Source organism: Thermothelomyces thermophilus, chromosome 4 (assembly GCF_000226095.1).
Source record: "Thermothelomyces thermophilus ATCC 42464 chromosome 4, complete sequence".
Lineage (NCBI taxonomy): Eukaryota > Fungi > Ascomycota > Sordariomycetes > Sordariales > Chaetomiaceae > Thermothelomyces > Thermothelomyces thermophilus.
Window position 1 is genome coordinate 2,616,261 of NC_016475.1, and position 21,029 is coordinate 2,637,289.

Consider the following 21,029-nt stretch of genomic DNA (forward strand, 5'->3'; position numbering starts at 1 on the left):
TTACTCGAACAACCACTGCAATCCCAGTTCATCGGCTCCAAGGCAACCAAAAGCTTCCAGCGCCCCCACCAACAAAAACACTTGCGGTGCGTTACCTCAACATAGATCCCACTCAGGCAGCCCCGCAGCAAAAGAGAACGCTAACCCTGATACAGAGCCCTTGCAGGAGGGCCAAAGGGACACTGAGAACAGAGGACAAACAAAAACTCAGCAACGCCGAAACTGGAAAGTGAGATCCCCCAAGCCTGCAAATGAAGGGCGCAGCCGCTGCTGCCCGAAACTTTGCGTTCCCGAGCATCGTTCCAGCCTAAATTTGGCGCTGCATACAAAGTATTCCGTACACAGTTTACTAGTAGTCACCGAAAACCAGGGATCGTTTCTTCTTGCATGCCATTCTCTCTCAAGTCCTGCCATGCACACATCGAGGCAGCCCCCATCTCGATGGCGGAGCCAATCACCGTCGGCCGTGGCCCTGAGCTGTAAGCCACGGGCGGCAATGGCTGCGATGGAGTTCGAAGGGCAACCTTCCCACACTTGACACCGCCGAGGAAGCAATGCATTCGACTGCCATTGACACAACACGTGAGCGAGATCCCCATCCAATGGCATCCGCAAGTCACAAGGGGCTCCATGCCGAGCAAGCCCAAAGCTCTTCAATCGACGATACTCCCCTCGCCCAAGATGGCAAACCCGTGCCTGAGAAGAAGAGTGGCCGGTTGCTGGCATACCTCAGTCGGAGCCGATAACAGGTGGGAAACCCCAATAGACAACAGGAACCAAGTGTCCCATCAATGAGCCAGAGAGGAAATCGAGTGAACGTTGTTACTCGATGTTGGAAAGACCGACCCAAACTTACTTGCGAATCTAACGGCTGATTGACCCCATGTTGACGGCACAGCCATCTGCGCACTGTTTCCTGTGCTCTACCCATGTTCACGATTGATTCAGTAGCTCGTCCTTTGTAATTTCGGCAGTGACGGGACTGATCTGACGGGGAGCTTGAGTAAGGTATTCAGATTAGGGATGAAAAAAAAAAAAAAAAAGAAGAAGAAGAAGAAGCGGTTTTCTCAGCTCGGCTCAGACAAAGTGTCTCGAAATGGGAGAAACGGGGCCCGCGCCCTTCGTTCTTCATCTACCACACGAACTGTTGCACATGATCCCTACAGGACATATCTGAAATAAGGGTTTTCGATGTCGGTCAGATCCTGGAAGGCCAGCTTTGCTCGTTCTGTCTCGTCCTCGGGCAAAGCCGCCTTCTTCTTGTTCGCCGCCGCCAAGACAACATAGAGAGTTGCCGATGCAGCAATGCATATAATGTAGCTGTCACCGCTCACGTCAGTATGGAAAGGGGAGACAGTCAAGGAAATGGCATTCCAAAGAAAGAGAGCACCCACCAGATTATCAGCCCCAACCACAACTCGGGATAATGCTGCGGGCGAGTCTGAGACTTGACCAGTTGTGGCCCGACGATATTTCCCAGACAGTAGGCAGCAAATATGGTGGCCGCCATGAAGCTTTTTTTGGTGTGCTACCGACAATGTCAGTCACCTGGTTCTTTGGTTCTTTACCTGTGGTCTGTCTGCTGGGAATGTTTGGGGGGGTTGAACGACAGTCTTGAGCAGCACCAAAGCTTCTCGAGAGGGTTGTCGGGGGAGTGGGAACATAGGGAATTAGACCACCGAGGGAAGTGGGACGGTGGCTTACTCCAGCGACGTTCGACATGCCAACAGTAATGATGAGGCTCACCGTCCCGCCAAAGAAGCCGGTGATAGAGTACCCGACCACGGGTGCGGCGGCCCGGTACGACGACTCGCTCTTCCAGATGATGGCACAGCCAGCAATCACGGGCAGACATGTCAAGATGAGCATGATGAGGCGGATGTTGGGGATCCTGGACCCCAGATAGCCCGTCAGCAGAATGACGAAGAAACAGATGGCCCCGAGAGGGAACTGGAACACGATCGAGTGGAGGGTGCTCCAGCCAAAGGTCGACACAATGAGCGGGCCGAAACCGCTGACGGCGCCGTTCATGGTATACCTGCGGGTATTGAGTCGTCTGATTAGAGAACCCAGGCAGCTGAGGCGCGAGAGCGAAGTGGACGGTTAGAATTACTTACGCACTAGCCATCATCACAAAGATAAGGTACGTCTTGAGATCCAGCAACGACTCCTTGACCTGCCGCATCTTGAGCTTGGTGCACCTGACCCCGGTCTGGCTGCGCCTCAACCTCTCCACGGCCGCAAACCGTTCCTCCTTGGTCAAGAACCACGCGGTGACGGGCGAGTTGGGCATGGCGAAGCAGAGGACGCCGAACAGGACGGTGATGGCGCCGGCCAGCAGGTAGATGTACTGCCAGCTTCTCAGCCCGCCGCCTTCGACCTGGGCGAAGCCGTAATTGAGGGCGCCGCCGATGATGGTGAAGAGCCCCGTGCTGCTGAACCACCAGCTCTGCCGCAGGCTCTGCTCCCGCTGGGTGTAGTACCCGGACACGATGCACATGAAGCCCGTCGGCACGATGCTCTCGACGAAGCCGAGGAAGAAGCGCTGCGCGTACAGGCCGCGGTACGACGTCACGGCGGCGGTGAGCATGCAGATGCCGCCCCAGAGGACGACGACGGCGCCGAGGACGCGGCCGAGGTCGAAGCGCTGAAGCGCGAAGGACATGGGGTACAGCCCGGCGAGCATGCCGAAGTAGAAGAGCGAGGTGGCCCACGAGAGGCGCGACGTGTCGGCGCTGGGCGGCGTCGTGCTGTAGTCGGTCACGGTCAAGTCCAGGTCGGTCGTCATGCCAAAGAGGACGGCCGAGCCGAGAATGGCCTTGTCGTAGTACACGATGCCATCTGGCCCGGGTTAGCCTCTGTGTTTTTTTTTTTTTTTTTCCTTTTTTTCTTTTTCTTTTTTGCTTTGCTCTGGCGAGGGAGCGGCGGCGGTTCCTACTCACAGCCAAGGACCATGGTGGGAATGAGGAACCAGTCGATCTTGCGGACTGCTCGCGCAACTAACACGGGGTCGACGGTATGCTCCTGCTCGCCAACCATGGCGATTGCCTCATCTTTGGCGGCCATGCTCCTCTCATTATCATTCTCATTGACATTTCTGTTGTCATTGCCACCGAGTGCGGGTGGCGCCGCTTCCAGGTCTCCGTTCGAGACGGGATGTTGTTTCTCGCCGACCATGACGCCAATCGGTAGGGCCGTGTATTGATTCTCAACTTGTCTCTGCGTTCATTTGGGTATCTTGAGGGCCATCCACGGGCTAAAATTTTTTTTCTTCTTGTGATGGTCCGGTATCGCATATGGAGATACACTAACAGCCAACCCGCAAAGAACCAAGACCGAGGAGCGTGGGGGTTACAATCTATTAAGAACGCCAGCGTTCTAGAACCTAGTTCACGTTACGAACTCGGGCAATCAAGTCCAAAAAATGGCTCCTCTGCTTGACAAAACTTCTCTAGTAAAGGCGGCGGATTCAAGGACTAGCAAGCGATGACAGTCTTGTGAATTGTGCCGAAGCTAGCCGTGGATTATGCGTGCAAAATGAAGAATCGCAGAGGTAGCGACACGGGGTTGGCGTGGCTCGTTGTCGCGAGATAAGCCCGCAAGAACTGCTCCCCAACGTTCTCATCTCTACCCTACTCCCCGTTTTGCGCCGGAAAGCTGTCTGTATAAGGATCAAACCCCATCCGCCGCTTCGCATCAGTCCGCGCTTGCCAGTGTGCTTCGCCGTGGAGACCTGTCGTTGAGGTCTCTTCCAAGAAGAACATCAGAATGTGATCCGGTATGGCCAAGTGCGATGCCTGCTGGAATTCCTGCAGGCTAGTGAGTCGGATCAGCATTTCCAGCAGCGATAGGGACGATGTGATCGACCCAAACGGAGACCGCGTGACATAGGAGGCCCCTACGTCCTCCCGGGGCTTCTGGATACAGACTGCGGGCTGCCTACCAGGGTCCTGAGCAGGCGAACTTGCGCTAATGGAGACGTGCTCAAGCTGAGCCAGGATATTGGAATCCGGCGAGAGCCCGTCGCCAGACGCTTGGGCGCTGCCACTCAATACCTGTTGCCGGGCTCCAGACTCGCTTCTAGTGTCATCACCTTCTTCGTCCACTTCGTCCGCTTCATCCTCATCATCGCTGCCGTCTTCCTCTGTGTACACTTCCAACGCCAGCCATTCAGGATCCAGGTGTGCAGGCAAGCACGTAGCTCGAGTGCCGTCCTGGCTTGCCCATGACTTGGGAGAATGTTCACTTTCCTCCCATAGCTGTCGATCAACGTCCTCCTGTTCGTCAAATTCGGATGAATCATCTGCAGTACTAGAGGGTGACTCAGTCTCTTTTTCCGGCTCTGGCTCTTCAAACCACTCTTGCCGCATTCTGATTGGGCACTTTGCGTTGATGTCCCTCTTCAGGAGGAGAACTGGGTTGTTGCCCCTTTCATCGTTGTTTCCGATGTTGAGAATTCTTCCAGTGTCTGTGTAAAAAATCTTGGAGATCTGGTGTATCGGTATGGATTCTCGGAGGCCGGCCATTGGGATATCCTCGTAGGGCCGAGATCTCGATTCATCCCCGTCATGCAGCCTCCCGTCATCCAAGTCTTCTATGATCTCTAGGTGGTACGAGTACCCATCTGACAGCCCTCGTAATGAGACAGCTCTCCTCCGCGAAACAGCTTCGGGGAAGTGTGAGCCGTAGGAATGGCCGGGTTTGTATCCCTGAGCAGGATCAAAGGTCCAGTCGGCAGGGACTCGGCAAAGCCGTACTCGCGCCTTATGGATCACCTCCTGCCAGATAGGTTTTCTCTCACCTTCTCCAAGGCCGTAAGGAACTTCCTTGGCTCTATGGTCCTTATTGCCAGGCGGAGTCAAAGGCGAGACATCTTCCGAGCCGGGACTCGGACCAACCTGGGAGTGGCCAAGAAACAACATGTATAGGGAGAGGGTAAAGCAAGACCCAACTTGCATGGGATGACGGGGATTTGCAACGAATTGCGCATCTGCGAAGGAGAGCAGAGCACTAGCCTGCATCATCCTGGACGGCGAGATTCCAGGCGTCATGGTGCTGGACATCTTCTCACCTGACACCGTGATGGCAAACTGCAGGAGCGGGATATCTCGGTCGATGCGCGCGAGCAGCTCCTTGATGTCTCTAACGATGGCGAGTAGCTCGGCATGGTGTGCTTCCGACACACGGCTCCCACGGCGGTTGGCGCTTGAGCCATAGCATTCTTCTTCGGCAGTGGCCGCGCTGTCGAGGCGCTTCCCAAGGCGAACGATTTCCCGGTGAAGTGATTTGGCGAGAGGCACCGCCGCTTCTAGGAATGCATTGCCCCTGCTTGATCTGTGAAATTTGTCAGCAGCTCTGCATAGACCTTGACTCATTGAAGGTCGTCGTACTTGAACTCGATGAGGTCGAGAGCGGGTGAGAGGATCTGTCGAGTCTGTTTAGCAGGAGAACTGCCATGTCGAAGCCGGGAGAGGCCAACGCACCTTGATTCTGTCGTCGAGAACCTTTTGCAACGTCCTAAGCTCAGCGCGAACCGCCTTGTCATTGACCGACTTCAGCAGTCGGGAACACTGTTGTACAGCATAGCGTGATGTGAGAGCGAGGCCAGATCTGATGGCGAAGTTGACAGTCTGAGCTCCAAGGGTCTGCAGGAGTGCATCCATGTTCTCTCAGGGTGTCCATTTCTGGTGTGTCATCGAGAGAGAGAAAAGTCCAACGGGGTTTTGGGGAGAAGTTGCAGTCTGAGGCGGTGACTAGAACGTGTGTTTGTTTGGCGTGCCTGGCGGCGTCGGACGGATCCCCGCCATTAGGTGTGGATGGAAGCCAATTTCAGCGGGTCTCGGTTAGGCTCATCAGGCACCTCACGGTGAATGTACTGGTCACTGTGCTTTTCGGCACTGTGCGTAAGGCTGCTGTAAAAGCCTAGTTGGCCTGTTTCAGCCATTGAGGGGTCCAGGGCCAAGGCGGGGCAGACCGTACGTTCCTTGTTCTCCCACAGTAATTCGTAAGGTGCAGCCGAAACCCTCTTTCCCCGCCACGAGCATGGTGGGGCAACAAAACTTCCAAGTTCATCTACGCAGTCGCCCCAAAAGAAAAGCCATCGAGTCACGAAGCTATATATCGGTAAGTGCAGTACTCGAGTCCTCTCCCTGTGTAAGAATCATTCCTGACTTCAGCTTCCCAGGAAGTTGACTCGGTTCGTCCGTCTCGCGCGCCCGCTTCCCTCGTTCGAAGTCGTCACTCTCGCGGCTTCTTTCGAATCGAGTCCGTCCACTGACACTTTGCCCGCAACGATTCAGACAACGACAAATTTGACAAATATGTCCAACAACGTTCAGGAGTCTTGGGAGGATGACCCGGCGGCCCAGGACGAGAACCTGGCGCGCCAGACTCAGCAGCAGATGAACATTGGCACTCAGCAGCCTCAGGGAGGAGGCTTCCGTCCTAATGCTGCTGCCTTTCAGCCCACAGCGCACCCTTTCCAGCCGGGCGCTCCTGCGTTCAATATGGGCGGTGGCTACGGGCAGTATCAACAACCGTACTATGGCGGCCAAGGGTATTATCCTCAATACGGGGGCCAACAGGGCTATGGGCAGTATGCTCAACAGGGCTACGGCGGGATTTATGGCCAGGGCAACTACGCCGGCCAGCAGCAGCAGCAATACGGTAGGGATGCGTCCCCGTAGCCGTCCCAGGTTTCGGAATAAAAGCTCATGAATTGGCAGGTCAATGGCAGAATTACCATCAGCAAGGCCAGCAATTCCAGCAGCCCCAGCAAAACCAGGCACAACAGCAGGCCCCTAAGCAGACGCCCACCATCGCGAAACGGCCGACTGGCACCCCTGCGGCAGCAGATACGCCGAAGCCGACTGTCGCCAAGGAGGGCGGCGCAAAAGTCCTGAGCATTGGCGGGGACGCGCCCAAGCCCAAAGCTAAGGTCCTTTCTATCGGCGCAACTGCCCCTGCTAAGGAGGAACCGAAGAAGGAAGAGAGTAAGAAGGAAGAGGCCAAGAAGGAGGGTACTGCGGAAGCTGCAGCTAAGGTCACGGCGACCAAGGCGATTGAGAAGACGGATTCCAGGGCGGCCAGCGGAAAGACGTCACCCACACCATCCTCCGGCCGGTCCAGCCCGTCTCGCGCGGCTCCCAAGGCTGCCATGCGTGACGCCGACGCTGTCGAAAAGGAGCAGACCGCCGACGTGGATGACGAGACACTGAAGGAAATTTACGGCAAGGAGCACGTCAACATCATCTTCATTGGCCACGTTGATGCCGGCAAGAGCACGCTTGGCGGTTCCATCTTGTACGTCACAGGAATGGTGGACCAGCGGACGCTGGACAAATACAAGCGAGAAGCCAAGGAGATGGGCCGTGAATCGTGGTACCTGTCGTGGGCTCTCGACTTGACCAACGAGGAGCGCGCCAAGGGCAAGACGGTCGAGGTCGGACGTGGGTTCTTCGAGACGGATAAGCGGAAATACAGCATCCTCGACGCACCCGGTCACAAGAATTATGTGCCTCACATGATCGGCGGTGCCTCGCAAGCCGACGTTGGCATCCTGGTTATCAGTGCACGGAAGGGCGAGTACGAGACCGGTTTCGAAAAAGGTGGTCAAACCCGTGAGCATGCCATGTTGGCCAAGACGCAGGGTGTCAACAAGCTGGTGGTCGTTATCAACAAGATGGACGACCCAACCGTCAACTGGTCGCACGAGCGCTATGTGGAGTGCACCACCAAGCTGCAGCAGTTCTTGAAGGCTACTGGGTACAACCTGAAGACGGACGTCTTTTTCATGCCCATTGCTGCCCAGCAGACCCTCGGCATCAAGGATCGCGTACCCAAGGACATCTGCCCGTGGTATGACGGCCCGTCACTCCTCGAATACCTCGACGGCATGCAGGCCTTGGAACGAAAGGTCAACGCGCCGTTCATGATGGCCGTTGCCGGCAAGTACCGTGACATGGGCACCATGGTTGAAGGCAAGATTGAGGCGGGCGTCATCAAGAAGGGGATGAACTTGATCATGATGCCCAACAAGCAGCCGGTCGATGTGGCAGCTGTATATGGCGAGACTGAAGACGAGATATCCATTGCTCAGTGTGGCGACCAAGTGCGCCTCCGTCTTCGAGGCATCGAGGAAGAGGAGATCTTGCCGGGTTTCGTGCTCTGCTCGCCCAAGCGCCTGGTGCACAACGTATCTCAGTTTGAGGCACAGATCCGCATTCTGGATCTGAAGAGCATTCTCACCGCCGGGTTCAACTGCGTACTGCACGTCCACGCCGCCATCGAGGAGGTCACCTTCGCCGCTCTGCTCCACAAGCTGCAGAAGGGTACCAACAGGAAGAGCAAGCTCCCTCCTTCGCACGCTAAGAAGGGCGATAGCATCATCGCTATCCTGCAGGTAACAGGCAGTGCCGGGTCCGTCTGCGTGGAGAGGTTTGAGGACTATCCCCAGATGGGTCGCTTCACCTTGCGTGACCAGGTAGGTTAACCCGCTGGAGCATGGTTAATCAGAGAAACGACACTGACTAACAAATTCCAGGGACAAACAATTGCCATTGGCAAGATCACCAGGCTCATCACTGATTCTGACTCCGCTTAAGTTGGGGTTGGAATCGGGTTGTCACCTGCATGAGGTAGTTCGAATTTGACATAGATTTCATGGCTTGTTGACTGCACATCGTTTGCCTTTTCGATAAGTGATCTTACCGTAGTTGGCCCTTAAAATGCACCTGGAACCGATCCACGACTTGGATGGCCGTCGTAAATATTGTCCTATGACCCAGGAAACAACTTCTTGTGTCTATTATCAGGTTCTCTGTTTCGGACAGGGTCTATCCGCGCTTGCCTTCGAGCGGGGGCCCAAGGCGGGGCAACCCAATGACAAAACCACGCAACCGACGGCGACAGGTGTGAACCTCAAGTTTGACCATCGGAGTGTGGTAGGAACGATCAAGGTGAGTTCTGAATCTGGACTGAACCAGAGTCTATGCCTACTTCCTAATTCTCGGGCTGCCGCGTCGTTTGTGTTATTGGTTCGATGCTCAGAGAACCTCTCGTTGACTAGATCCTTTTCAACTTTAAACCAAACACACACACACACACACAAAGTTGATCAAATCATACTTCGGCGCTCTCTTCTCATCTGAAATCTCTCTGGTCTCGTCTATCGAACCATATAATCTCAAACACAGCCAACACACTAGAATCAAGATGGAAACATCAGGTTCCGCATCCGCAAACGTGGAAGAGCTCTTCTCCGTCAAGGGCCTCGTCGCCCTCATCACGGGGGGCGGCACAGGTAGGCAAACCGTTTCGCTTACGCCCACCCCTTAGCCCCTTTTTCTCAAGCCCCGACTGCCCTACGTCTTCTTCCCTCTCGGGTTCACAAAACGAATTGACTTGCTGACTGGTGACAACAACAACAACAAACGCGCAACAAAAACAGGAATCGGCCTCATGATGGCGCGGGCCCTGGCGGCGGCCGGCGCGGCGCGCGTGTATATTGTCGGCCGGCGGGTCGATGTGCTCCAGGCGGCGGCCAACTCGATCAACCGGCCCTCGGTCGTCGTGCCGCTGTACTGCGACGTCACGTCCAAGATCAGCCTCGAGAGCGTCGTGTCGGTCGTCGAGACCGACGTCGGGCACCTGGACCTGCTGGTCTGCAACGCGGGCATCGGCGGGCCGCAGGTCAAGCCGCCGGTTAAGGGGGTGACCTCGCTCGAGGAGTGGTGTGTACCCGTTCTCTTTGTGCTTCCTTTTTTTTATCTTTTTCTCTTCTCTTCTCTTCTCCTTCTTCTTCTTTCGACTGCCTTCCGCCCCCACCCCCCCAAACACCTCCCCGGCTGCTTTAGCAATTCATCTAGCTTCCACTGGCAGTTGTAACGTCTGACTCTGTTGCGCAGGCGAGACGCACAGATGGCGGTACGTGTAGAAGATTTCACAAACACGTTTGCAGTGAATAGCACCAGCGTGTGGTTTACAACCATGGCGTTCCTCAAGCTGCTGGATGCGGGGAACAAGAAGGGCCGCGGCGCGGGAGGGGTGACCAGCCAGGTGGTGGTGACGAGCAGCATTGGTGGGTTTAATAAGGCTGCGCCTGGGGGATGGGCGTACGGGGCTAGCAAAGCGGCGGCGACGCATATTGCCAAAATGCTAAGTGTGGTCTTGCCAACTTGGGGGATTCGGTGAGTTGAATCCTTGCGCTTTTCTTCATTCTCTCAACTCATACTTGCTAATACGAATGGTATATAGGGCCAACTGTCTCTGTCCCGGGTGTGAGTATTCTCTGCTCCTCCTAAGAAGGATGAAGTGGCATTCGCTGACCGAACCAGTGTTTCCGAGCGAAATGGCTGCACCCATTGTTAAAGCGGCAGGTGGTTCCATGGTTGGAGACGGCATCATCCCCCTGGACAAAAGTGTTGTCCCTCTTGGCCGTATGGGCGACGAGGCAGACATGGCTGGTCAGATCCTGTATCTAGCGTCGCGGGCTGGCGCATACTTGAACGGAAATACCATTGTGGCTGACGGCGGGCGGCTTGGGACGTTCCCCAGCACGGGGTACTGATAGGGAGGACGTTCTCACTGGGAGAGTGGCTTATCGATTCCTCACCCATGACGGATTTTACCTCGTTGATCGTCCATAGCAGTCAATTCTTGGCCGATCTTGCTCTGCGAAGCTATTTCCAAGGTCAAAGGGCGATCTGGAGAAAGATGGATGCTTCCCGCGACTCTTTTTGCTGTACGCAATTAGATGCGTATAAAGACGCTCGATATCTTCACAAAGATGTCAGTGACAGGTCGAAAGGTACCAGCATCCCACAAGCCATTTCTTCGCTGGATGTCGCTGGTTAGCAGCTCGGTCGATTTTAGCTCGAGTCGTAGTGCGTCAGCTTCGAACTTCGCCCAAAAGAATACTCGACATGAATGGCCATCGTCATGTTCTTGATCGTGCTTTCTTAGACGGAGCCAGGTGGGACTAAGCTTTGTGACGCTGTTATTCCTGGCTCCCCCTGGTGTTTGTTTGAAGATGCGGCTTGTCATGAACTTGCGCGGTGCCCCTTGCACGAGTTTGTTTCATCCCAGCTGACTTCGGGCGATGTGGGGCCGCCTTCTTGGGTGGCATTGTCTGTTGAAACGTCACATGACGTCACTTTGACTTGTGATAAACCCATTTGCCTAAAGCGAGGTCGATTCTTGGGCAATTGACAACAGTTAGAAGACTGAACGAAAGGGTTTGCCATCGAAGAACTCTCCGTTCTCTTCAGACATAAAATATTTCGGTTATGGTTCAAGACTTGCCGAAAAGGTGGGGTTCGCGTGGTAGGTCCTCGACCCTATAGCTCCCGCGCTTTTCCATCCAACGCAACGGCAAAGCGAATCATTGACCCCGCAATCGTGCAGCTAATCCGGGGGCGGCACTGCTCTGGCTCGTCTGGGAATGGAGTCAGACCCACTCTAGCTGAGGCGTGTAAGTCGAGACGGGAAATATATGCCTGAATACTACTTCCTAATACTGCGCACATAAGACATTCAATTCTTCTTTGTACAACCGGCCACCCATTCAACGAGGAATTCTTGACCAACCCAGTCATGAATTGACCGACCGCATCGTGCAGCGAGGGCACATTGGCATGCGCGATGGGGCGGGGGCAATTTGCAGATGGCCATCGAGGCCATCCGAGTCCCAGGGGAGTCCCAGGCGAACAGCAGCAGCTCAAACGGTTGACGCCGTAAAGACCTGCATCTTTGTAGCCACTCAACGTCAAAGCTTTGTGCGCTGTTGTTACCCGGCGGCTTTGGGTTGGCCATGATCACAAGGAGAGGGGTAAGTCGGCCAGAATAGGAACACCTCGGGCTGGTCCCTTCCCGCCTTTCCCCTCCGCCTGGCTGCCCTACAAACTGCCCCTCACGTTTGAGCCCGACCTATCCTCTCGCCCACCTTCTCGTTTTAAGAACCTGAGTTGGTCCAATTCACATGTCCTGCTCTGATTTTCGATCTTCTTGCAATGGATGACATAGATGGACAAAATAGCAACCAGGTACTAAATAGACTCGAGGGCAACTTTGTACATGCAAGTTGATGCGAAAGGACGTATTTATAAGAACGGATCGCCACAAATCTTGTGCTGGTTTCATTCAGAAACATACCAAATACCGAACAGTAATATCAATACCCCGCTCTTGAGGCGTCCCTACCTATGCATGAGCACTTCGACCACCCGTTGAAATGGTTCTGGCTAAGTTCCTCGAGGGAGGCGGGTCAGAGCCGAGAGGGGGAGCGAGGCTATGTATGAACATACATACCCACATACGTTGCATCTCGAGGCATCCATCCATAAAAGGGGAACCAGAGAGGGCGTCTACGCTATGTGGCCCGTCACATCTGAAAACAAACGGAAGCCCGAGTTGCATCACTTTTAGGACGCGTGGAACCCCACATATCCTTTCGCCGCCGTGGCTCAGGTGCTAACACGCTCAAGTGGGACGGGTATGAGAGAGCTTAGTTCCTGGGTTGTTGGGAAGCTTCAGCCCCTCATATCCTTCCACACGAGACGAACGGCATGTCAATCAGTACAATGCTCCGTACCTTCCACCCTATCACCTGAAAGAACTTGGAAGGTCAGATGCCGTAAAACATTCAAGCGGGGACGCTCGGCCGCTTGACGTCGACTTGCACCTCCTTGACCTCGGCCCTCCATCCATTGCTCGGGTTTTCTCTCTTTCCTCCTGACACGCACCACTGATGCATTTTTGGACAGAATCAATCGCCTGCGGTTTTTTGTCGTGCTCCGATATCTCCTAGGACGAAGCAAAACCGATCGGCAGTAATCGCACGCTGCTTTCCTACCAATCTCGGTAGTTATCCACGGTTACCCGGTTATCTCGTCGCCAGCGCCCGCCCACTCGCCCGAAGACCAACTAAAGGCACGCGAGACCCCGCAAACGCCCGAGAGTTCAGCCTCCGCGGATATGAGCTAATAACCCCCCCAGTAGCGTGTCTGAACTCACAAGAACTACAAGACGCCTCCGTGCACATAGCTCACACGGAGTGAAACACTGAAGAAATTCTGAGACAGCGCAACTGGGTACCCAGAGTTGAGTTGCGTACAAGAGTAGGTTTCTCCATGTTTTTAAAGTCCATATTGGCCTATCGGACCCCGTTTTGCGATCGTGGATGCTTCCCGTTCCTCTTATCCGTACCCCCGATCTTGGGGGACCGGCACGGCTCCACAAGTGGACGCCCGATAGCCGAAGCTTCTTCCCGGAAGTGCCAAAGTCAAGGGCACCCAAGGGATGAGCCCAAGGACCCCCATCTCACAGTTGGGTTCCCTACGATTTCCGAGAGCCCCTGCCGTGCTAGTATCCCAACACGCGTCAAAGTCATCGGTTCCCGTGGTCCGCATTGGCCCATGTTGCCGACTGATGCCGGCAATCAAGCTTGGCGTGGCCACGAGCCATGGTGCCTGCGGACTATTCACATTCAGGGTCTCTGACGGCATCGGACACCCCTCCCCCGTCAAAAAGAGCCGGGACTGGGCTTGCTGGAGCGACCCGTGGCCGATGGATGGAGCCCAACCCCCAATGCCGACGTTAAGAGCGAGAGGCGGGCTGACACTGTGAATGCAAATTGTAGGGTGCGACAACTTGGGCTCGTCGCGAATCAAGCACCTTGGACAAGGGCTATAAGTGTGTCAGGGTGTTGCCTTCGTGGTAAACAACCGAAGTGGTTAGCAGTCCTGCCCCGTCACCCAGACGCCCACTCGCACATAAAACCCTCGTGTGTTATGTCCAACACGGTCAAGGAAGCGGCTGAAGCAGCACGGCCCCAGGGAAACGAAATGATGGGAACGGCCAAGAACGTCAAGGGCGACGGCGACGCCGTCGCCAATGACTTCTTACACACGCCCTTCATGCGGGCCGCCTTACCCTTCATCAATGGCGGCATCAGCGGCATGGTCGCCACGACGGTGATCCAGCCCGTCGACATGATCAAGGTCCGCATCCAGCTGGCGGGCGAGGGCAAGGCTGGGGGGCCCAAGCCGACTCCCCTCTCCGTCACCCGCGAGATTCTCGCCAGCGGCAAGGCCCTTGACCTGTACACGGGCCTTTCGGCCGGCCTGCTCCGGCAAGCCGTATACACAACCGCTCGCCTCGGCTTCTTCGACACCTTCATGGGCCAGCTCACCTCGCGCGCCAAAGCCAAGGGCCAGAGCATAGGCTTCGCGGAGCGCGCCGGCGCAGGCCTTGCAGCTGGCGGCCTGGCAGCCATGGTCGGGAATCCGGCCGACCTCGCCCTGATCCGTATGCAGAGCGACGGCCTCAAGCCGGTAGCCGAGCGCAAAAACTACAAGTCGGTTATTGACGCGCTGGTATCCATCGCCAAGAGCGAAGGAATCGGGGCACTCTGGGCGGGAGCTGCGCCGACGGTCGTGCGTGCCATGGCACTCAACTTTGGGCAGCTCGCCTTCTTCAGCGAGGCAAAGGCGCGGCTCAAGGAGCACACCAGCTGGTCCGGCAACGCGGTCACGCTGAGCGCGAGCGCCATCGCCGGCTTCTTCGCCAGCTTCTTCTCGCTGCCCTTTGATTTTGTCAAGACGCGCCTGCAGAAGCAGTCCCGCGGCCCCGACGGGAAGCTGCCGTACAACGGCATGGCCGACTGTTTCGCCAAGGTGGCCAAGCAGGAGGGCCCGTTGCGCTTTTATCGCGGGTTCGGAACGTACTACGTGCGCATTGCGCCCCATGCGTGAGTCTCGCCGTATATGACTCGGATGGCTTGTTATCGTTGGAAGCCCCGCTGACGGTCCTGCTCAATAGGATGGTGACTTTAATCGTGGCCGACTACCTTGGGTTTATTACTCGATAGGGTTGTTGGAGCTTCTTGTCGCGCCTCTCCTCCATGTTGGGTCTTCTCAGTCGCATACGTGAAAGAAGTGTCTGTTTTCTTCCGGTTGGTCGGTCCATTTTTCCCTCTCTTTGGCGTCTGGGTATCGGGTTCTTTTTTAGCATAGGAATTCCTGTTCGCGGGGCGCGCGGTTCGACCGTCAGTAATACCACTAAGTTATGCCGTTGTTTCGCGAGGAGGTACACTGCGTAGGAGCGCAGTATTGCGTGGCTTCTTGGGAGGGTTCGCTGTTCAGCTCCTGGCTGTTCCCCTCGCTAGTAGTCCAGTTGTTGTCATGAAGAGACTGTCGGAACTGGGTTGCGACGGCCCTGTTGATGACCACAAATAGAATCTTCCCGATGCTCCCCCTTTTTGGTCCATCTTTGTTCTGTCGAATTGGCGTCTGAGGTGGTTTGTCAGGTATCTGTAGTACGGAGACCTCGAGTGTGTATGCACCAGGTGATCTGTATTGAGCGGAATACACTGTGTTCCGTACATCAATCATTTGGTAGTGTACGAAGTAATCCGTACTGCACATACCTGTGCTTTTATAACTACTATGGTTGCGAGCCAAAGTTTCACCCCCTGCACAGGTACCGACAGGGATCTCTCGGAAAAACCTCTCAGGCCTCTACCACCAGTTTTTCCTGCCTGCGCGCCTGCCTACGCCCGCCTGTCAAGCCCCCTGTTAATACCCAGACAGGGGGTCAAACTTACCCATCATACCTCGTAGCTTATCTGAGGTGATTCGCAGAGCTTGTTAGGGAGTTCTGCCCCACTTAAAAGCCCCACAGAACCTCCAGCAAGGCTGAAAGGCCCAAGCCCACGATCAAAGTGACTGCGACTTGTGGAGTCACCGAGCATCGCGCACCGATTTTGGACTTGACCAGCATTGAAACCAACAGTTTTAAACATCCTCCCTCCTTTCCCTTAGTCGGTTGAAAATGTAATTGGAGCCTGGCCATGGATGCGGACTGGGACGAGGCAAGTTGAACTTCCTTCCACACTCCCAGGAGCAAGGGGAGAGGATCAAAGCAGCAATCAAAGAATCCGAGCTCGTGGTTGCTCGGGAGCGGGAGGGGGAGGTTGCGCGCAAGTGCACGAACCCCGCCCCCCCCCCCCCCCTTCACCCTTCCTCCCCCCCGCGGACCCAACCCCGCGATGGTGTACTCGAAGACCAAACTCAAGGTCGCCCCCAGCTTCGATGCACCATCGAGCCGGCCGAAACTACGCGTCGTCCGCCATCGCGTGCAACACAGCTAACCCATGTGTGATCTTTTGCCGCCTTAGGTCACCCGCATCGCCTTCCCGGCGCCCGGCTCCAATGACTACCCCCGACCGGCCACCGCCCTCGCCTTCGACATCTTTGCTGAACTACTATGGGCGGGCACCGACCGAGTACGTCTGCCAACCCTCTCTGGACTTTTCTTTTGCGCTGCCATTTCCTTGTGCGGCCATGTCTCTGACGGAACCAGGGCCGCGTGGTCTCGTTCTACCGCCGCGACCTGCAACGGTACACGGCCTTCAAGATACACCCCCCATCCGAGGGCCCCGTACGACAGTTCCTGTTCCATGACAAAGGCGTGATTGCCCTCGGCACCCGGAGCGTGCACATGGCGATGCGTAGGGGCCCTGCTCTGTGGAATATCCGGTACGATCACGAAAACCTATCAAGAAGAAGAAGAACAAGACGAAGAAGAAAAACGAAGTGACGCCGAGAGCGCTGACCCGGGGCTGCAGGCACAAGGACATGAAAGATCTGCAATGCATGAGCTTCACCTCCAAGGGCGCCTCCGAAATCATCGTCGCCGGGCTTCAAGATACCATGTTCGTCATCGATGTCGTCAAGGGGGAGATTGTCAAGCAGGTGAGTCGTTCCTCAACTGCTGCCTCCCGGCGATTCCTCCCCTCCAACCCAACCTTCCCTCCCTCCGTTTGGCGCGCAGCTCACACCAACGGGGGGGAAAAAAAGGTGCCTACAGAACATCACTACACCATCATGAAGAAAAGCAAGTATATATGTGCCGCCACCCGCACCGGCTGCGTCGACCTTCTCGATCCCATCACATTCAAGATCGTCCGCAGCTGGCAAGCCCACGCCTCGTACATCAACGACATGGACGCTCAGAACGATTTTATTGTTACCTGCGGAGGGTCTCTGAAGCAGCAGGCTGCCCAGACCTACATGCTGGACCCATACGTCAACGTCTTTGACCTGAAGAACATGACTTCGATGAAGCCGATGCCGTTCCCGCCCCTGGCAGCCCACGTCAGACTGCACCCGAGGATGCTTACCACGAGCATCGTGACCTCCCAGCACGGCCAGATGCACGTGGTCGATATCATGAATCCGAACACGAGCAATGTGCGGTACGCGAATGTCTTGTCGTTTGTCAACCTCTTCGAGATGGCTCCGTCAGGCGAGGCCCTTGCCATGGCCGACACCGAGTGCAACATTCACCTTTGGGGATCACCCTCCAAGATCCACTTCACCGACATGGCTATTCCGATCGACATTCCAAAGCCGGAGGAGCCTGTCCCGATGCTCGACTGGTCTTCAGATACGTACGCTTGGCCCCCGGATTCCGTCCCATTCCCCTCTCCCCCACCCCTTCCTTTTTTTTTTTTTTTTTTTTTTTTTTTTTTTATAGCTTCTCCCGCTGACCAACCCGCCTCGCCGATAGTCCTCTGAGTTCGGTCGGCATGCCCTACTATCGCGAACCGCTATTCTCCGTCTGGCCTTCTGATATCATCTCTGATGTGGGAGCACCGCCGGTGCAGCTTGACCCGGGCTTCCTGTCGACGCTCAAGCAGACCGAGTGGGGTATGTACGGCAGGAACACTCGGGGTCTGAGACGTAACCAGGTTGAGGATACACGAACCTGTTCGAAACCTTCCATGAAACCCCCCAAGTTCTTAAGCGAGAAGGCGCGAGAGTCGGCCATGTCTTCTGGCGCTTCCGACTCTAAGGGGGAGCAGGCGCCCGATCTGTTATCGCCGGATGAAATCGAGAGCTTGAAGCCCGAGGCGCCGCCCATGTATCGGAACCTTGAGATCAAGTATAGCAAATTTGGGGTCGACGACTTCGACTTTGGGTAAGCAAAGCCGCCCGAGTCTGTCTGGCGATGAGGGCGGGGGGGAGCTAACGGATGGTCGCTCAAAGGTACTACAACAAGACGCCGTATGCGGGTCTGGAGAACCACATTCCAAACTCGTACGCGAATTCGCTCTTGCAACTCATGCACTATACCCCGCTCTTGCGGAATCTGGCCCTCCAACATGCCGCAACCGCGTGCGTGACGGACCTGTGTCTCTTGTGCGAGTTGGGCTTCGTCTTTGACATGTTGCAAAAAGCCGAAGGTTCCACCTGTCAAGCAACGAACTTGTTCAAGGCATTGAGCGCCACCCCTCAAGGTTCGTCCGAGGAGCACAACCTCAACCGGGGAAGGTTAGAATCGCTAACATTGCAAAGCTGGGCCTCTGGGGCTGCTCGAGGAGGAAAGCCATGTGCCATCCCTGTCGACGATGGCTCAAGGGTTGAGCAGGTTTCTCTTTGACAGGATCAACCACGACTACCGGAGCATAGCCCCGATCTCCACCGCGCTAGAGCAGTCGCTCTTCGGTTTCCCACAGCCGCCCAGCATGGACGATTTGGTGTCGAAGGTCCTTGCGACATCGGCCGTGGTTACCATCAAATGCATGAATTGTCGGAGCGAGACGCAGCGTCCCGGCACAGCGTACGTCAACGACTTGATGTACCCGCCGCCAAAAGGCTCCATTCGGGGCGGCAGGGCCCCCAAGACGACCTTCTCGCAGGTGCTCAAGATGGGGGTCGAGCGAGAGACGGCATCCAAGGGGTGGTGCAGCCGATGCCAGCGGTATCAGAACCTGCAGATGCGCAAGACGATCAAGAGCGTCCCTGCGGTGCTCGCCATCAATACGGCCATTACTAGCCAAGAGCACAGGCGGCTCTGGTCGACGCCAGGCTGGCTGCCGGAGGAGATTGGCATCATAGTAGATCAGGGGCAGTTCTTCTGCTTCGAGGGCGAGGATCTGAAGCTCCATCTCCAACGCGGGATCCATAACATCACGGTTTACTCGTTGATCGGGATGGTCGTTAACATCGAGAGCACCTCGCCTCAAAAATCGCACCTCGTGGGCGTGATCAATGGTAAGCTGTTTCCGGCTCTTGTGCAAAAATGCTGTGTAGGTTAGTTAGGATGTTTGTCCGAGCTGACGAGAGTACATACAACAGTCGCACATGCCGAAGCGACACCTTCGGGTGAGAGCAAGTGGCATCTATTCAACGACTTCTCGGTGCTGCCCACCTCAGCCGCAGAAGCCCTGACGTTCAACGCGGCATGGAAGATGCCCGCTATCCTGCTGTTCCAGATCAAGGCCGCGAACAACAAGTTCAACATGGACTGGAAAACCAACTTGGACACGTCAGTACTGTACCGAGACCCGACGCCGCAGTCGGGGACGAAGACGTTCCGGGTGCTCGACCCGGAGACGGAGCGGCCAGGGCCGGAGACGATAGTGGCGCTGGACACGGAGTTTGTCTCGCTGAAACAGCCCGAGATCCAGATGAACTCAGACGGCGAGAGGGAGACGATCCGCCCCATGTCGCACGCTCTCGCCAGAGTGTCGGTGGTGCGAGGCCAGGGCGAGCACGAAGGAGAGGCCTTCATCGATGATTATATCGCCATCCGCGAGCCTGTCGTCGACTACCTCACGCTGTACTCGGGCATCACTGCCAGCGACCTCGACCCCCGCACCAGCAAGCACAACCTGGTGTCCCTCAAGGTCGCGTACAAGAAGCTCTGGGTGCTCCTCAACCTGGGATGCAAGTTCCTCGGCCACGGGCTGCGGCAAGACTTCCGCGTCATCAACATCCAGGTGCCCCGGGCGCAGGTGATCGACACGATCCAGGTCTTCTTCCTCAAGTCGCGCCTGCGCAAGCTCTCGCTCGCCTTCCTGGCCTGGTACCTGCTCAAGGAGGACATCCAGCTCGAGACGCACGACTCGATCGAGGACGCGCGCACCGCGCTGAAGCTGTACCGCAAGTACCTCGAGTTCGAGGACGCCGGCATCCTAGAAACCATGCTGGAGGATATCTACAAGGCGGGAAGGGCCACCGGCTTCAAACCGCCGCGCAGGGACGACCAGGTCATCCAGCGGACCGACACGCCGCCGGCCGCCGGCGCCGCCGAGGGGAACGGCAATGGTGCTGAAAACGGCAATGGTAGCACGACGGACCCCGTCACGCCCGCTCGTAAGACGGTCGGGCTTGGCGTGGGCTCGCCTTTCGGGATGGTCAACATGTTTACGCCTTCCAAGGGGTCGCCCCTATTACCAAAGTGATGATATGGTTTGGTGAGAGGGACCATTGATGAGATGGGATGGGATGGGATGGGGGTGGGATGGTTTGAAGTCAAGGAGCGGTGGGTTTGCCTGTCGGAACGAAAGTGTAGATAGAGCAAAGCGGTTTCTCTCAGCGAGCGCAGATTGCGATCACGAAAATAAAGAAGATCAAAAAGAAAAAAAAAAATGACAAACGCATATCTTCCTTCAAATGTGTCTTTCTCGTGTGCCTTACTATAAAGGTCCTTTTGGGTGTATCTTCTATCCCTTGTGAGAGTGAACTGTGAGCTCTTCCTCGAGATCAATGAGAATGATGTGTAGCGGCGGGGGGCTCGGTCCAGTAAGATGGCGAGTTCCTGGAAGGCTTCGGAACGAGATTTAGCTTAGAGGCACTCTGAATCGCAGTCAATGATGTCCCGAACACAACAAGACTTTGCCAATTTCGCCTCGAGGATCTTTGGCGCCTGAGCCCCCGAGGCCAGGCCCGATCCAGATCACTCTACACGACTTACGGATAGCTGTAACGTTTATTCATTGTAATCATTTGATTGTTCCCAAATTAGAACGGACGGATCCCGATCGTGAGTTGCTTTACAGACAATGGCTGTTGGTTGGTTGCGGGTTGATGATATTTTCGGGCCTTGTCGAGACATGTTAGTTATATTATATCTTCTACGGAACACAGATACTTGCACACTATATCCATCTGTTGACACCTAGGTGCTGCTGTAGCCATATCTAAGAATGGCTTCTGCGAAGTCACAGAGAGGAAGAACCCGAT

General features: G+C 55.8%; 6 protein-coding genes across 6 annotated transcripts; 4 read left to right on the forward strand and 2 right to left on the reverse strand.

Moving 5' to 3' along the window:
• Positions 1 to 1,054: 1,054 nt before the first annotated feature.
• MYCTH_2306886 (uncharacterized protein) lies at positions 1,055 to 3,347 on the reverse strand. The gene is made up of 5 exons (XM_003664212.1): positions 2,943 to 3,347; positions 2,118 to 2,841; positions 1,705 to 2,038; positions 1,395 to 1,528; positions 1,055 to 1,320 (listed from the first exon to the last, which is right to left on the reverse strand). Exons 1-5 carry the CDS (start codon positions 3,175 to 3,177, stop codon positions 1,161 to 1,163), a joined length of 1,587 nt encoding a protein of 528 aa, XP_003664260.1. The 5' UTR covers positions 3,178 to 3,347; the 3' UTR covers positions 1,055 to 1,160.
• A 137-nt stretch (positions 3,348 to 3,484) lies between these two features.
• On the reverse strand, positions 3,485 to 5,663 carry MYCTH_82292 (RanGTP-binding-like protein; the record flags this gene model as incomplete). Its single annotated transcript, XM_003664213.1, has 3 exons — positions 3,485 to 5,334; positions 5,391 to 5,425; positions 5,484 to 5,663. The coding sequence occupies 3 exons, from the start codon at positions 5,661 to 5,663 to the stop codon at positions 3,633 to 3,635; spliced, it is 1,917 nt and encodes a 638-aa protein (XP_003664261.1). The 3' UTR covers positions 3,485 to 3,632.
• A 362-nt stretch (positions 5,664 to 6,025) lies between these two features.
• Positions 6,026 to 8,878, forward strand: MYCTH_2306895 (uncharacterized protein). The gene is made up of 4 exons (XM_003664214.1): positions 6,026 to 6,123; positions 6,185 to 6,666; positions 6,726 to 8,482; positions 8,543 to 8,878. Exons 2-4 carry the CDS (start codon positions 6,321 to 6,323, stop codon positions 8,600 to 8,602), a joined length of 2,163 nt encoding a protein of 720 aa, XP_003664262.1. The 5' UTR covers positions 6,026 to 6,123; positions 6,185 to 6,320; the 3' UTR covers positions 8,603 to 8,878.
• A 1-nt stretch (position 8,879) lies between these two features.
• On the forward strand, positions 8,880 to 10,604 carry MYCTH_2306898 (uncharacterized protein). The gene is made up of 5 exons (XM_003664215.1): positions 8,880 to 9,301; positions 9,449 to 9,731; positions 9,906 to 10,187; positions 10,255 to 10,277; positions 10,335 to 10,604. Exons 1-5 carry the CDS (start codon positions 9,214 to 9,216, stop codon positions 10,565 to 10,567), a joined length of 909 nt encoding a protein of 302 aa, XP_003664263.1. The 5' UTR covers positions 8,880 to 9,213; the 3' UTR covers positions 10,568 to 10,604.
• A 2,438-nt stretch (positions 10,605 to 13,042) lies between these two features.
• On the forward strand, positions 13,043 to 14,961 carry MYCTH_2306903 (uncharacterized protein). The gene is made up of 3 exons (XM_003664216.1): positions 13,043 to 13,115; positions 13,637 to 14,746; positions 14,818 to 14,961. The coding sequence occupies exons 2-3, from the start codon at positions 13,788 to 13,790 to the stop codon at positions 14,864 to 14,866; spliced, it is 1,008 nt and encodes a 335-aa protein (XP_003664264.1). The 5' UTR covers positions 13,043 to 13,115; positions 13,637 to 13,787; the 3' UTR covers positions 14,867 to 14,961.
• Positions 14,962 to 15,763: 802 nt separating this feature from the next.
• On the forward strand, positions 15,764 to 20,277 carry MYCTH_116322 (uncharacterized protein; the record flags this gene model as incomplete). The annotated part of the gene is made up of 10 exons (XM_003664217.1): positions 15,764 to 15,868; positions 16,175 to 16,282; positions 16,360 to 16,535; positions 16,625 to 16,751; positions 16,890 to 17,449; positions 17,569 to 17,979; positions 18,048 to 18,298; positions 18,357 to 19,055; positions 19,140 to 20,111; positions 20,225 to 20,277. The coding sequence occupies exons 1-10, from the start codon at positions 15,848 to 15,850 to the stop codon at positions 20,275 to 20,277; spliced, it is 3,378 nt and encodes a 1,125-aa protein (XP_003664265.1). The 5' UTR covers positions 15,764 to 15,847.
• Between the last annotated feature and the right edge of the window lie 752 nt (positions 20,278 to 21,029).

Coding starts and splice junctions, on each gene's coding strand:
- MYCTH_2306886 (XM_003664212.1), bottom strand. CDS start 3,177: ATGGTCGGCGAGAAACAACATCCCGTCTCGAACGGAGACCTGGAAGCG. Junction 2,039..2,117: donor TTTGTGATGATGGCTAGTGC/GTAAGTAATTCT, acceptor CAATACCCGCAG/GTATACCATGAACGGCGCCG. Junction 1,321..1,394: donor TGGTTGGGGCTGATAATCTG/GTGGGTGCTCTC, acceptor GAGCGGTGACAG/CTACATTATATGCATTGCTG.
- MYCTH_2306895 (XM_003664214.1), top strand. CDS start 6,321: ATGTCCAACAACGTTCAGGAGTCTTGGGAGGATGACCCGGCGGCCCAG. Junction 6,667..6,725: donor CCAGCAGCAGCAGCAATACG/GTAGGGATGCGT, acceptor ATGAATTGGCAG/GTCAATGGCAGAATTACCAT. Junction 8,483..8,542: donor GCTTCACCTTGCGTGACCAG/GTAGGTTAACCC, acceptor AACAAATTCCAG/GGACAAACAATTGCCATTGG.
- MYCTH_2306898 (XM_003664215.1), top strand. CDS start 9,214: ATGGAAACATCAGGTTCCGCATCCGCAAACGTGGAAGAGCTCTTCTCC. Junction 9,732..9,905: donor GTGACCTCGCTCGAGGAGTG/GTGTGTACCCGT, acceptor TCTGTTGCGCAG/GCGAGACGCACAGATGGCGG. Junction 10,278..10,334: donor CAACTGTCTCTGTCCCGGGT/GTGAGTATTCTC, acceptor TGACCGAACCAG/TGTTTCCGAGCGAAATGGCT.
- MYCTH_2306903 (XM_003664216.1), top strand. CDS start 13,788: ATGTCCAACACGGTCAAGGAAGCGGCTGAAGCAGCACGGCCCCAGGGA. Junction 14,747..14,817: donor GTGCGCATTGCGCCCCATGC/GTGAGTCTCGCC, acceptor CCTGCTCAATAG/GATGGTGACTTTAATCGTGG.